The following is a 16712-nucleotide window of genomic DNA, read 5'->3' as shown; positions in this document are numbered from 1 at the left end:
CTCAGGAAAAGGAGACTTAACCCTAACAGGTTGTGGTTCAGCAGAGCCATAGCAAAGGAAATCTTGGATTGTAAAGCACAGATGATTCACATCACAATTTTTGTATTCAATCGTATAAATCCATTAAAAGTTAAAAAGACACCAGAAAATATAAAATAGAAATTGTCCCTTAACAGAAAATAAAAATCTTGTGTGGTCGTTCAACGATTGTAAAAATTCAGTGGTGTTCAGATAACCGCTTACCTAATTTATTTTTTATAAATCTCAGAGTGGGCGTTTATTAAAAACAACACTGTAAGTATTTTGTTATTTTACAGGTACATAAGATATGAGTAAGTACTAAATGCTAATCAAGAATTTATATAAAAAAACAATTATTTATGACCATGAAATATTACATTAAATATTAATAATTTGCATGCAGTCAGCTGTAAGTTAAAATAGACAGGGTGTGCAAGGTCCTAAAAATGGTAGATACAGTGACGAGTTTAATATGATGTCATAGTGTATCTTTTGCTTTACAATTTTTGAAATTTAGTGAATCTGCTCATGGTTTGATATCATTTGTTCACATAAACACTTCAGAATAATGTAGAATTAAGCAGACTATAAATGAAAGCAAAAGAGGCCATCAAAATAGGTCACTGAGTGTAAAGAATTATAAAGAAAACGGATTTGCTTTCTCAAAATGACCTTTGTTGGTTTGACCTATTTTTGAGTGCAATTGATACTATTTAACACTATAATAATATTAAAAATTTGAAGTCTAAAACAATATCACTTTTTATATCAACATAATTTACCATTAATCATGTTTATATCATGATATATTATATCAGAACTTTATGAAAATCACAAGTCAGAAAAGAAAAACATTTTACCTGGATTTAGTGTAAACTGTTTCATGTCTTATATGCTCATTGTGCAGGTGACTTTAAACAGTCAATGAAGAGAAATCAACTTTTTAAGAGAAGTGGTTTACACAGTTTTCGTTTTTTTTAAATTGATTCAATTGTCATGCTCGTCTTTCATGAGTCTTCAGACAAACTCTTACATAATATGAATAAACTCAAGGAATAAATTAAATCATAGAGATATTATATATCTCTATGATTAAACACACAGAAACCCACAAGATTATTATAAATCAAGTGTTACACATATTTAAATGCCAAGACAGGCAAGAGAAAACAAGTATACATACACACTGAATATAATTTATTTTTATTGCACTTTAAAATAATAAACACATTAATCTCTGTAGTACACTATACATTAAAAAACAGACAATATATGAATGGAACATGAAGCATTCTAGAAAGAATAGCATGATGAGTTAGTGTATTAAAGACAAAAGTATAAATCAACTCAATATTTAGCAGAATAAATAATAAAGTACATTCAGTGAAGAGCATCTGCAAAGGGTAGTACACGCCTATGAATAGTAACATTGACAATAAGCTATAAATCAAACTCAAATACAATAAAACAATTTAGTACATTGATACATTTGACACATTATACAACATGTATAAGGTACATTGATACATTTGACACATTATACAACATGTATAAGGTACATTGATACATTTGACACATTATACAACATGTATAAGGTACATTGATACATTTGACACATTATACAACATGTATAAGACATCTGCTCTGCTCTGTCAAACAGAAATACAAGATTCAAAATAAATTTACAATCTGATCAGTATCAATACCCACAATTATATTGTAAACATTGCAGGCAAATATTGCATTTCTTTTTTGGGTAAAGCAATCATTCTTTTGGGGTTGCAATTGTTTTTTGAATTGAAAGGATTTATAACTTGTTTGTAAAAAGTTGTATCTCGTTTTTTGTTTGTTTATACCATGGAGGTATAAAACAATACCTCCATGTTTATACTTTATAAAGTATAAATTTATAAAAAAAATGGATAAAACCAAATAACGGAATAAAATAATGCAAATTCAGAATACAAAATTAAATGCTGCAATCAAATTTGTTATAAAACAGAATAAAATGTACAAGAAAACATTTCAAATCATCATTTAAAACATTTTAACGACACAGTAACAACAATAAATGTTTAAAACTATTTATATAGTGCATTCAAATCTTTTACTCAAAACTGAACTAAAATGGCTTTCAGAAAAGTCTCTAATATTTATTGTCAGTTTAGGGAGTTTCACAAAGTCAGTTTTGCAGTTTTTAAGTTATGAGAGTATCAAATATAAAGGGTCTTTCACACCTGCTTTGGTCAGGCTCCAGTGCATGTCAGATTTCGCATACAACATTACAGACATTTCGTTTTTGATGCTGCTTTCACATGAATATCAAGTAAAACGAAATGAAAATGAAGCATTAAGATGCGAATTTATTTGCCGGAGCAGGTGTAAAAGACGCTTTTGGGAGTGTGTCTGGTTTTCAGGGAGTCCAGTTTTGTGAGAGTTGAATGTACAGTTATCAGAAATCAGTGAACACTCAGTATTGTACCACTACACACCTTTACTATTAGATGAAGCATCTGACTTCTTCTCAGTATCACCGTCAACAGGAGCAGGCCCTTCACTGCCTTCTTGGTAGTGCTGCTGCAGACTTTCTCTGTGTATGCTTACAGAGAGTGGTTGTTGGCTAACAAGCTCCCTGTACTCATAACAATCTATTGTTTTGTATTTTACATCACCTTGGTATCTCACGTTCTTCTTGTTATTTTCTTGATACAGTGTGGGTGCATTCTTTACACTTGACTGCAGTAACGTTGTGTTGTTAACACCTTGCTTTTGTGCCTGTGTTGATTTAGTATCTTGATGTTGGATGGGTGTATTGTTTGATTGTGTATTAGTCACAAGTGTGTGTGTTGGTAGGTCATGCATGGCTGGTTCATGATGTGGAGCATGACCAAGCAAGTTTTCTGTATTTTCATCGTTGCCATCATCTTCACAGTCGCTGGCTCCCTCATCAGATTGCTCATTTTCAACAGAGAAGATTGATTTAATCCCAGGTGTGAATTTGGTCAAGCACCATTCATGTTCAGGACAATAACTGACAAAAAAAAAAGAAGCAATTGTAATTTTAACAGTTCAGTTAGTCCGGTGGTTAAGGCAGGAGGTTAACAAAAATTAAAAAACGATCATCTTTATTGATTGATGACTCGATGCCATAAGTAATTTTTGTGTTGTGTTCTTTGAGTTTAAATATTTATTGTCGTTTTAAAGTTTTCACTTGTTCTTTTTAGACCGTGTGTACCACCGGTATAAAGGTATCGTTTACAAGATTATTATTACTATTATTTATTATTGTTGATCTTTTTCAGGGGCAAATCCAGGATGCGTGGTGGAGCAAACCATAGCTGGAGGCTGTGGCTTTCTGGAGTAATTTGATATTGGGAGAGTGACCAAGAACCATATACAGTAATTGAATAGTAGGCTTGGCCTATGCTTTTATTGCTGTGTGTACTGATTGTGTTCTGCAATTATTTTGAAGTAAACAATTTGTTGGAAATGAAGTAAGACTCAGGTGCCCATACATGGCATCTAAATAACAAGCTTAGTGTATGTTCATTCGTAACTGCATTGTTTCCCCTCCTGTCACTGAATTTTCCTTTCTTTTTTCAGTGACAGATCAGCAATAATAGTTGCTGCAGCAATTTCTTTGTAATTCTGGTTGACATTATGATACTAAGGCCAAGAATTATGCTATTTATTTAACACCGTTTATATGGTAATACTGTATATACTTGGATATTATTTTTAAATCTATCAATCATTTTGTGAAACAAAATTAAACATTTAAATCGTGGTAACAGTATAAAATTATTATGAATAAAAACAGTTCAACCAAAACAAATAGAGCATACAAACAATCACAGCTCCTAAATACACAATAGAAATATACTGAAGATGATGTCATTGTAAACTAAACATACTCCTCCCTGTACGTGACCTTTAGCCAGTATTTTATAATCAAGCAAGAGTGAATTCAGTTTTAAATAAAGTGTATTTTATTATAAGCTCTAAATCTAGCTACTGTATGTACATCACAAAGATTTTAAATAATAACAATTTTGTTACCAACAATAAGTGAAATAAATATTAAATATATCTGTAAAAACAGGCCAATTTATGTATTTAGCCTGTAAGCCCATAAGGTCTGCTACAAAGTTTGCCTGACTTAAATCTAAGCCCTACTAACCTTGAACCATTAAGGAAGCAACACGTAGGAACTACTTTTTGTGGGTAATATGTGACCTAAAATATATTAATCCTACAAATATGGCCAAAATGCAAATGCTGCTGCTTTGAGCAGTAATATGACGACGCATTGTAGCATATTGATTAATTTCAATGAAATGGGTGTGGCATATACTTGATTGCCTGATGGTTGTTCAACATCAAAATGATGGGTCAGCAAAATTAGATATAGTCTAGTTAGTATCAAATTAATAAAAGTAAGATGTGTTTACTATAAATTAACTACCTCATTAATTATTGTTTTTATACATTTAATAAAACTTTATATTAATTTATATGTTGAAAATTAAAGTCCTATTATATCAGTTACAGTGATATTGTTAAGAAAATTCTGACACACTGACAGACAGAGTTTTGATATAAAAATGTTTCAAGAAAACAATGCCGTTGGAAGAAGTAATGTTGGCAAGACTATCTATCATCTATCAAACCTAGGCCTAGTCGTATACAAGACTAGCATAGAGCTACTGTACGTCTCTGCCCTTTAATTGTATAATGAATAAGAAAATCGGATTTAAAATTTATCTGTTTACAGTATAATGTATGTTTGCTTTGAATTGGATGTATGAATGTGAATTTGAGATTTCCCAAATGATAATAATATGATAACTTTATAGTCTCTGATGATATGGTAAAAACCACAACACAATTACAGTTAATTAACAATTGTACTATTGTATTTGTTTTTTATTGTGGCTATTTATAAGATATTTAGTTATTAGTTCTTGTCAATTGTACATTTGTGTATATTTGATGAATCAGTCAGAGAGAGAACTTTACTTAATAGCTTCTTTGTGTGTTGATATTTTTCTCTTAGACAAGTTTTACGCCATTAGTTTTAAATTAAATTTAAAACGATTTATTCACATACAGTAGGTTGCATGTTCAGATTGATCTTTACAGAGAACATGTTGAGTTCTTTTGAGCAGGAAATGGTCGATAAAAATAACCATTGGACTTGGTTAATTTAACCATGAGGTTAAATTTACGACTATTTTACCAAATTAAGTCATGCATGATTGAGACTTTAGTTATATTTCTCATTAATTAGTTACCTTCTACAAACACCTTGTAACCAGGTGTCAATAGATTTGAAGTGATACTGCATGTTGTAGTAGCTTTTAGACACAAACTTGTATGAATCAAACACCTGAACCACGCCTTTCTGCCACCTTGCACCAATTGTCTTCTCTCCATCTCCAAGCCAAATCTCTACGTGAACCATATCATGTTTTTGAGCTTTTGCTGTTAAATAAATTAAAATTTAATTATTATTATAATACTGTAATTGCAATGGAGCTGTAGCTTGGTGGTTAATGTGTGTTGAGAAAAAAGACACAATCTTAAATACGGTAAATGTATTTTCTGTTTATCGTAGATAAATATTTTTGAAAACAAGAAACACAAAATAAGTTTTGGGCTCATTTTGTCAGTTACTATGTCTATTATTAATAAAAACATATCAAATTATTACATTTGTCGTATTCGATTTAGACTTTCACCGTTGAGTACAGTTTTTCCGTTGAGTACTTCTTTAACGGAGTATTTTGAGCGTTGAGATTGTTCTTAACGAAAAAGCTTTCGTTGTCAACGTTTTCTATTCGAATGACTTTCTGTTGAGCACAAATTTACAATTCGAATACAAAAAGTACTCAACGAATCTTTACGTTGACAACGAAAGTTCCCAATCGAATACGACAATTGTTACATTTCAAATATGTGGGAGTCGGGATTAAAGTGTTTTGGCTTGGTAATGAAGTTCTAAATTGTTAGAGATTATAATATTGAACTACCATATAAACACCATAAACAGTGGCTGTTAGAGATTATAATATTGAACTACCATATAAACACCATAAACAGTGGCTTGTTCAAGATTGCATATTTAATTAAAGTATAATAGTGGAGGCTTTGGTCTAGACTTGAAGAAGATGAGCAGTAGAATGAAAGCTATTATTCACACACACAAACAGACTTGAAGAAGATGAGCAGTGGAATGAAAGCTATTATTCACACACAAACAGACTTGAAGAAGATGAGCAGTGGAATGAAAGCTATTATTCACACACACAAACAGACTTGAAGAAGATGAGCAGTGGAATGAAAGCTATTATTCACACACAAACAGACTTGAAGAAGATGAGCAGTGGAATGAAAGCTATTATTCACACACACAAACAGACTTGAAGAAGATGAGCAGTGGAATGAAAGCTATTATTCACACACAAACAGACTTGAAGAAGATGAGCAGTGGAATGAAAGCTATTATTCACACACACAAACAGACTTGAAGAAGATGAGCAGTGGAATGAAAGCTATTATTCACACACACAAACAGACTTGAAGAAGATGAGCAGTGGAATGAAAGCTATTATTCACACACACACACAGACTTGAAGAAGATGAGCAGTGGAATGAAAGCTATTATTCACACACACAAACAGACTTGAAGAAGATGAGCAGTAGAATGAAAGCTATTATTCACACACAAACAGACTTGAAGAAGATGAGCAGTGGAATGAAAGCTATTATTCACACACACAAACAGACTTGAAGAAGATGAGCAGTGGAATGAAAGCTATTATTCACACACAAACATAGTTTATACAAATTTCTTTCTTTGGCTTTCTTTTCAGAAGTTCAAATTTTACTTTCTATTGATAAAGAACAGGAATACTATCCTTGGTTATAATGCTACTTCGGGTTTAATCCCACTCCTACTTTATGTCCGATTTCACAAACAGGCATATCCCGGGTAGTATTGACTTTTGGTCTGGATGTAGGCCTCTCTAGCCAGTTAAGATGAGCAAGAAATGCTTGCCAATAATTTTTGTGTGACTTTTTTTGACTTGTGAAGCAGCATATTTTAAGTCAATAAATGATGTAAATGTCTCGCTAGTACAGTATCACATGAATACATCATTGTTTAACGTTATTATTAATTATAATGAAATAAGAAAATAAATGTATAGAATTGTTATTTTTTAGGTTGAAATTCTTTAAAAAGTGTACAATAATTAGGGTTTTAAGTGACTCTGCAACTCCCCCTAACTCCATTGAGGAAACAAATCAATGTTCAACCATGAAAATCATGGAATTAAATTTTTTTTTTTGAGAAGTGATTAGTTGCCACCTGATGAGTGTTCTGACCATGAATTAGATAGCTCAGTCACATCCTTATGTTAAATAGTTGACCTTGTTTACACATCAACACGTATGGTAATAAATCACTAATATCAGAAAAAGACACTCAAACCAAATCACAATGAAAAGCATTTTAACGAATATTCATATCACAAAGGATTTGAATTTAATGAAAGAGTTTGTCCTTCAAAAGACGAATAAATCCTGGTAACTTGAACATTTAAAGGTCTATAGAAACAACACAAAACGCATTATGATGCATCTATTGATAGTATAATGTGTTTAATCTCCAATGAAAAATAATGAGTGAAGCTACATTGGAAAGGATTTATCTATGTTTTACAAGGACATGTCCCAAAAATTAATAATATACATTAATTCATAATAATCTATAAATACACAATATGAAGAGTTAATAACAAGAACAGGGTGGCCTAATATTTTAATACAGCAGTGTTACTAAGACCAGGACAAGGCCATCATCAAAGTATACAATTCAAATGCATTAATTCACATGTACTACAGTGCTTTGTGTCTGAGGTACTAATGGGGATTAACCCAGGAACTACACTAAGCCTTCACAATTTGATATTAACTACTTTAAAACCCAGAGATTTCAGTCAATTAGAATACCACTGTTTTTTGTTGAAAAAAAAAAAAGAAATTCTAAAAACTACCCCGTTTTATTGTACTTGATGATAATGATGATAGCTCTGGGTAGGTTTAGGTAATAGAATGAAAGATGATATTAAAATTTCAATGACTTCGCTTGCCAAACAATAACAGATAATTAATCAGATAATATTATTAAATATGATTTTTATCTGCAGGTAGATCTTAATTTCTGCATGTAATTAGAATAATAATGTTACTGTAGAATTTACCGTACTGAATTATGAAAATAAGAGTTTAAATAGCATGCCGTTGGTTCATTATCTACCATATTATTTAATGAATTTTAAACAAATCAAATTTTATCCATACAGTATATTAACTTACTGATTCCTTTTAATAAATATTCATTCAAATTGTGAGAATGGATTTTATGATAAAGATTCAGGAGCATAATACAGAAAATGTTACGGTCCACAGTTAAAATGAGTCATGTATAAATCTACATATTATATGGAATTAAGTTTACTGGTATTGAACACAATGAATCGACAAAAACAACCACTAACAAAACACTCTACAAGGGCGTGGGAGCAGACAACGTAAATATTGTCACATGATGTATGACGGGTAGAACAATCTTACAAATGCCTGTTTACAGTTTGCAAATAGTGGTGAATACCTAATCAATCACCTATTCTTATTTATTACACCGGAAATCTATTGATAACATCAGCTATGTATTATGATGGGGTTTTCACCAAGAAGTTCACGTTCAGCTTGATAGCGACTGGGTTAAACAAACAAGGTAGAATGTTTGAACACATTATGTATTCTGAAGATTCAATACATACAGCATTCAATCAAACATTGGGTGTGTTAGCAGTATTGGATGTGTCCTTAAAGAAACAGAGCTCACACGCAATCTGATCAATCATAGAAATTCATCTATACTCCAGACAACTTGTAAAACATTAATAGTAAACATTACCATAATACTGATCATCAGGTGCAGTTGTCTATTTTTAAAATTTACAATTAGCCTGGACTTTAGGATTTAGTCCAGGGCTACAGTATTCTTAAAAGGTATTCTTAAAAGGGGATACATAACCCGTACTAAACTAAACTTTAAAGATTTTAATGATGATTTAAAAAAAAAAAAAGTTTATGTACAATTGAAAATAATTTTGGAAAGATGGTTTTCCTGAAATAGATCCAGCATGATGAAAATACTGTATTATCCTGTTAGTTGCTCATTCATCTTTAATTGAGAACTATATCTTAATAGTCTATGTCAAATAACCTTTAGCACTTTCTCTAGATGGGGGGCTCTATCTACCAAATCCCCCAGCTCAGAAAAACGTTAGGCACCAACTGAAATAATATTTCATTGGCCAGCCTATAGTGTACATTCACAGTTGCAGTAAATTTCTATACAGGCGCTATATTTTATGTAACCATGTTTTTCCTTACATTTTGGGTTGAAATAGGTGCCTGTTATAAACACCAGATCCCCTGGCAACATTTCCTCTTCCGTTACTGAAATAGGTAATGTGTCATACTGGTAAGCTTGGTTCCAAGGTCCAATGTTGAATCCAAAGTCTTCCTTCAGATCACGAAGAATCCGCCGTGTCAGGCCGCAACAGTCTAGGAATAAAGGCTCATTATGCATTGAAGCTGCAAGGTAAACAAAAGACCAAGAGTAAATTTCAGATAATCAGTATAATTATTTATCTTGAGACATAATAAAAAGAAAAAGATTAAATTTACCAGCCATATCCAGGCCATTGCTGTTAATTTACATGACAATTATCTATATCATTTGTTGTAGTGTGGACTCTCGATGCCATCATACAGTAGTTAGAATAATTATTTAATTGAAAAGCAATTTTAATATATTAAAACGGCAATCACCATTCATATTACTTATTTTCTTGAGATGGACACTACTGGATTAATAATACCTTTCATTTCACTTATGATTTATAAGATTAATACATACATTTTTGGAAAATCTAACATTTTTTATTAAAGATATTAAAGTTTATTGAATAAATAAATAATGCAATTTTGAGTAATTTCAAAACATACATTCTGGTGGGTGATATCTTTTAGCATATGGAACACCAAAGTATTTCTTTGCTTGATTCAAGAACTTCATTCTCAACTCTTGCATTGATTTGGGATCTTTCTTTTCCAGCAAAGTTTTTTGTTTTTGCAGCAAAGTTTCTCGTATTTCTTTCTGTAAAATATGGTAAATACTTATTATCAATCATATTTTTAATACATTGTTGCGCAAATACACTGACCAAATGTACATGTGAGTGTAAGAATATTTAAATACTTTCTGGGAACTTTGAAAAAGAAAAGTTAAAACCATAAACCAACAACTTGACAGTGTGGGGCAGTATTGCTGCAATTTCAGAAAATGAACCCAGCTTACCATTTTTACAGTGTATATACATACACACAATCTGTGTCAGAGGTTACAGATAAAGGTATACAGTACAAAGAATATTTATTCAGAAATGAAACAAGTTTTGTTTGAGGTCAGCTGTGGAAAAGGTATTTAGTTGTTCATATTCAGTTTTTTATTTTCATTGAAATTGAAAAGTAATTAGAAATTGTACAGGTTCACTACGGTATGATTACAGGCTCACTACGGTATGATTACAGGTTCACTACGGTATGATTACAGGTTCACTACGGTATGATTACAGGTTCACTACGGTATGATTACAGGTTCACTACGGTATGATTACAGGTTCACTACGGTATGATTACAGGTTCACTACGGTATGATTGGTAATTCTTAATTATCTAATTGGAAAGCAAAGCTGACAGTATAAACCATCAATAGAAATATTTAATTACAGTATAATTGTCATACTGTATTTAGGATAATAATGAAACTTCATTTTGCTAATTGCAATATTAATTTTTCAGTTCAGTCCATGACAAAACAAGAAGAACAATAATTAATTACAGGAACTGTTTCTTAATAGTATATTTTCAATTAATACAATTAGCAAAATATGTACATAATTTCAATGATATTTTCAAAATAAACAATATATGGTATTAGCTGTTTTTGCTTTTAAATACTAATTACAGTACTGTTATTTTCAATGGTAGGAATACAGACCCACTAATCTAAACCAAAAGCTTTAGAGGAAAAGCAACAAAAAACACAACCTTCACAAGACAATATGGACAATGTGTAACCTTCTAGGGAAAATATTAAATCCAGGATGTAGTCTAGTTAGCATAATCTAGCTTTACATGGACAATAACACAAACTGTATTACAAACTCCTCCAGAAACTCAATAACCACTCTGTAAACAATACAGGACATGCTTCATTTATCACCATGTAATCATATTCACTGAAACAGAGTATTTTGGGTTAAGCTTCTACCTTTTATAACAAACCTCAAGTATGCTATGTTGATTCAGGTTGACAATCAGTATAATTTGTTTACCTAAAAAACGTTTTTTTGAATAAACCTAAAAACTTTAAATCTTTACTTCCCTTATTTGGAGTCAGCTTTATACAGTGTTATTTAAACCTAACATTCTTTGCAAAAAATGAATTAGTTCCTTTTTTATAAATTAAACTTCACACAATTATTATAATTAGCTATAATTCAATTCAATTCAACTTTTATTTCAGACAATTGTCCATATGGTATAATACATTACACAAAAAAAAATATGAAGGAGAGGACCAAAACTGTTATCTATTGGTATATAATGCCTCTCTCCATTTGTAGTACATGTTTGAATCCATCAACAAATATTTATATATACAAATTAACATTCTGTTTTTGCTTTTCATTATTTTGTAAATTTATAGGCAAAGATTTTGAATTGGTAATAACTGACTATACACAATTAAATTCTTAATCTTGGCTTGGATCTACTGTAATAAAACAGACAGAATGGAATTGAACCAATATAGCAAAACCAAAAAAAAAAAATGTAAAAAAGTACTGATGGTGGTCTATTGATTATTATTGGACTGTATGTGTTGCATTTATACCATGTGTAGCAAAATAAAAACATGCATCAAATCACCTACAGTATGCAATCAAGTCAAGATAAAACGAACCGTCACTATTTTAAATAAATGGACATATCTATCAATTTCCACAGCAGATATAAGGCAGCAGTCAGCAATAATGACATAATGTGTGGAAATTTCAATTCTAGATGATGATTGAGCTTTATTTCTTTTAGCAAACAACAGGAAAGACTTTAATCGATTCATCTTTTTATTCTAACAATATGGTAGTAATTTATAGTCACATTCCTCTAGTAGTTCCAGTGTTGCTATAGTTATTAATGATTCTATCAGTTTTAAATTATTCAAGTTGATCAGCATTAACTTTAAATTGAACAATTAATAATCTCATTTTTACCAAAATATAATCATTCAACTTCAGATTAAGTCCAAACTCTACAGATCAAAGAGCCAATACTGATTACAATCCTGTCGTCAGTATCATTAACAGAATAATTAACAACATAAAAAACCAACATTTTCAATCTTAGTTTTGTTGCATACGGCATCATAACTGTTTATTTTTTTACTTTTTCCGATAGTGTTTTCTTCTCTTTCAGGTTCTTTCTTTAGATCCATCAAAATGTACTATTTTGCTTTTTTTTATACAGTAGCTTGTACTTAGTTTGACTCAGGTTTTGGCATCTCTGATGATATTAGTTGATCAACTCTGGATTCACTTACAGTCAGTTTCTTTTGACATCTTTGTTTTTAAAATTGTCTTCTGGTTTGACTTTTATCAATTGAGGGTTTTTTTTGTCATCTCTAAATCTCCAGGTTTTACTTACAATAAATGATGTTTCATTTTGACATCTTTTTGATATAGTTGTCCAACTCAGCTGGTTTCACTAAAACCATCTGAAGTTTCTTTTTGGCATCCAACTAAGCTAGTTTCACTAACATCATCTGAAGTTTCTTTTTGGCATCCAACTATAGCTGGTTTCACTAACATCATCTGAAGTTTCTTTTTGGCATCCAACTCAGCTGGTTTCACTAACATCATCTGAAGTTTCTTTTTGGCATCCAACTCAGCTGGTTTCACTAACATCATCTGAAGTTTCTTTTTGGCATCTTTGTTGATATCATTGTTCAACTGGTTTCACTAACATCATCTGAGGGTTCTTGAAATCTGGAAAGCTACTCTCATAAAACTACAGCAGTATTAACCTAAATCTAGGTGTCAGTTACATCTGTGGCAAAGTGGAGACGACATTTGAAGAGCAATGAAGACAGAACTGATGAATTTAGAAAATTAAACTGGCAAGTAAAGAGAGCTCAATAGGTAGATGAAGGCTGTAAAAAAGACACCAATAACATCATTACCAGACAGTATTAGAGAACGCTTACATCACGTCTAATGCTGTCAGGTATGATGCTACAGTTGCCCCAATTCCAAAAAGCAGAATAAAAAAACGGCTGCCATCCAATGAAAGAGTTCCACACATGGCATAGCACCTCGCTCAGAATAGAAATGTATTGTAGTATAAAGAGATAGTTGGAGTCAGTTTTGCTGGAATCACCAGACTCTATTCTGAATCTTTAGCGAGTATGTGTACGATTTTGAGAATTAGAAAACTGCATAGTTAGATAACAAGTGAGTACTACTCGAAGAATCATACCTCTAGTTAGTAATTAAAGAACATCTTGGTACTCACGGTTTGTAGTATAGTGCTTTTTATCCTTACAGAAAAACAGCTGTTTCAAAATTCTTGTTATGGTTTATTCCACTAAAAGCTTTGACATTGTAATCTTAAATGTGGGTACTGAAAAGCTGAAGTACATATAGTCTGATATGTGCTACTGGATTCAAGAAGATTCACTCTTTGTCTTGTGCATCGAATGATTCAGAATTGAAAATTGTGATGTTTGTTTTTAATACATCAGAAGAAACTCTACATTTTTCCATAAAAATGTTAGTTGCAACCTTTTATGAGCTAAAATGCATTCTAGGTAATTTTATTACACTGATTATATGTATAGGGTTGAAACATAACTACTTGGAACTCAGCAGCCGGTAGTCCATGGGATTTTCAACAATCGTTTCTCTGAATTAAAGCTTACTGTAGGCCTATATGGACTTTTTTCCTTTTTTTTTATCTGGAACTACAGTACAGTAACTGGTCTAATGGTTATCAACTTAGAACAAACATTAATGATACAGTATTATTACTCAATGAAGCTTGTTTGTTTTTTTTTAAACATACCAATAAAATAATCATACTATTAGGCCTAAATAAAATTAAGTTCAATATTCTTATTATTTATTAACTAAAGTAAAAAAAAAATTGACTTTTTACAATCTGATTAGTTGAAGGATTTTAATAATTGCAAAGGATGCCATGTCTTGTTATCTTTCAACTACCAACAGTGTTGATTATCTTCATTACTTCCTTCAATACAGGAAACATATACTGTATTAATTGTAGCCTGGTATGGTAATTGTCATAGAAATGTCTCTGTGGTATTATGAAGTCACTGAATGGTTGACTACCAGGCATGTTCCTACACTAAGCTTAATCAATTGATTAATCATATGAAAGGGATTTGTTTAAAATTTATTTCCTACTTTTCCAGTAAAATGAAGCTGTAAATGGTTGTGAGGCAGTTAATGGCAGTGGTTGCAAATGATTAATGTACTAGATATGGTAATTCAAATTAAGTTAAACACAAATAGCATCCGAAAATTTGTAAATGTTGTTATATAAGTACAGTATAACTAAAAATTAATGACTTTTTATTGCTACTGTTGCCTACCAATGTTATGTATTGTATCTGTGGTGTTTGATTTATGTTAGTGTCATTTGGTACCATGCAATACAACCTTAATCATCAAGTATCAAGTATCATGAATTTCTGTAAAGGTAAGTCCCATATTCATTTCTGAGGTAATGAGGTGTTAGTAGGAGCTCATTGTACTAAAAGCCTCTGCATTATGTGGTAGAGGGTGGCCAGTTCCTTTCCACAACACCTTTCTTCTCTAGTATTTTCAACCAGGTACACATTTATAGCTGAGTAGACTAGGAGTTGTTAGTAATTGAACCCGGTCTGTCTGTATGACAGTCAAGGGTCCTAACCCTACCCAACTCTACATGTATGTTTTATCATAGAGATATTATAGATATCTCTATGGTTTTATTTATATTGACATAGTTTTGGCCATACTAAACCAAATTAGATTTTCAATTTCTTTCAAGAAAAAAACAAGCATTAACATTTTCATTCAGATATAAAACTGAATACTGGCTTCCTTTGGACCAATAAAATATATTAACTGCCACATCATCAGTAATTTACTGTATTATTCTGTAAAAATACCAATTTTGTGGCTATCACTGGGGCACTCATTTCATACAGAAAAAATGTTACCTTCTATATAGAAGTAGGTCGGCAACACGCTGACATGTTTACTTTTAATTTCTGTGTGAAAAGGCTTTATACATCAATATATATCAAATTCAATATGCAAAAATCAATGCAAGGAATTGATTAAAATATACTACCTTACAGTATATGTGTACAGACCCAAACAAAATTGCACAATCATTTTATAAGTCACTATCATGTGATAAAATTTAAAAGGATATTTTGTTAAAAATCATCTATTGACGATCATTGATTACCAACAAAGCATTTGATCCGTTTCAATACTTGTTGTATCATGCAGAGAAATTCATGACTACAGTACGGTATGTCTTTTGTGTGAAATAAAGCAAATAGACCTTTGAACATTTTGAAGTGCCCATCCCAAGACTTTAATAATTGCACGCTGTAATGTGATTTTACTTTGTAAATATGACCTTTGAAATAAAATTATAATTCCTCGTCTCCCCACAAAATAAAACGTCCTTAGCTTGGAAAACTGTCCGAACAAATATTACATTTAGGTCTATTTATGGTAATCAGTTTAAAAATATTACATGTAGGTCTATCTATGGTAATCAGTTAAAAATATTACATGTAGGTCTATCTATGGTAATCAGTTTAAAAATATTACATGTAGGTCTATCTATGGTAATCAGTTTAAAAATATTACATGTAGGTCTATCTATGGTAATCAGTTAAAAAATATTACATGTAGGTCTATCTATGGTAATCAGTTAAAAAATATTACATGTAGGTCTATCTATGGTAATCAGTTAAAAAATATTACATGTAGGTCTATCTATGGTAATCAGTTTAAAAATATTACATGTAGGTCTATCTATGGTAATTAGTTAAAAAATATTACATGTAGGTCTATCTATGGTAATCAGTTAAAAAATATTACATGTAGGTCTATCTATGGTAATCAGTTTAAAAATATTACATGTAGGTCTATCTATGGTAATCAGTTTAAAAATATTACATGTAGGTCTATCTATGGTAATCAGTTTAAAAATATTACATGTAGGTCTATCTATGGTAATCAGTTTAAAAATATTACATGTAGGTTTATCTATGGTAATCAATTTAAAAATTAAAATTATATATCTTATAATTTTCCTTTTTACTCTATCTTTTAGCCATTTGATAAAAACCATAAATCAGGCTAAAATACTATTTTCAACAACAAATATAGTATTTTTATTTCTCTTTTAACAATTAATTATATGTTCATCAGAATTTTGAAGAAAGTAACCTGCAGGACCAGATA

At 31.1% G+C, this 16712-nt stretch overlaps 1 protein-coding gene across 3 annotated transcripts in view; it reads right to left on the bottom strand.

Moving 5' to 3' along the window:
• Positions 1-16712, bottom strand: part of LOC140044926 (uncharacterized) — a 46118-nt gene that overhangs the window by 10488 nt on the left and 18918 nt on the right. For all 3 annotated transcript variants that reach the window (XM_072089627.1, XM_072089628.1, XM_072089629.1), the window contains 4 exons: positions 10108-10258; positions 9490-9693; positions 5316-5505; positions 2514-3052 (listed from right to left, as the gene is read on the bottom strand). In XM_072089627.1, the coding sequence (XP_071945728.1) occupies positions 2514-3052; positions 5316-5505; positions 9490-9693; positions 10108-10258 (1084 nt within the window). The remainder of the gene's footprint in view (positions 1-2513; positions 3053-5315; positions 5506-9489; positions 9694-10107; positions 10259-16712) is intronic.

Source organism: Antedon mediterranea, chromosome 3 (genome assembly GCF_964355755.1).
Source record: "Antedon mediterranea chromosome 3, ecAntMedi1.1, whole genome shotgun sequence".
In the NCBI taxonomy this organism is placed as follows: domain Eukaryota; kingdom Metazoa; phylum Echinodermata; class Crinoidea; order Comatulida; family Antedonidae; genus Antedon; species Antedon mediterranea.
Note: the sequence above shows the minus strand (reverse complement) of the source record. Positions and strands in the feature narration are given on the sequence as shown.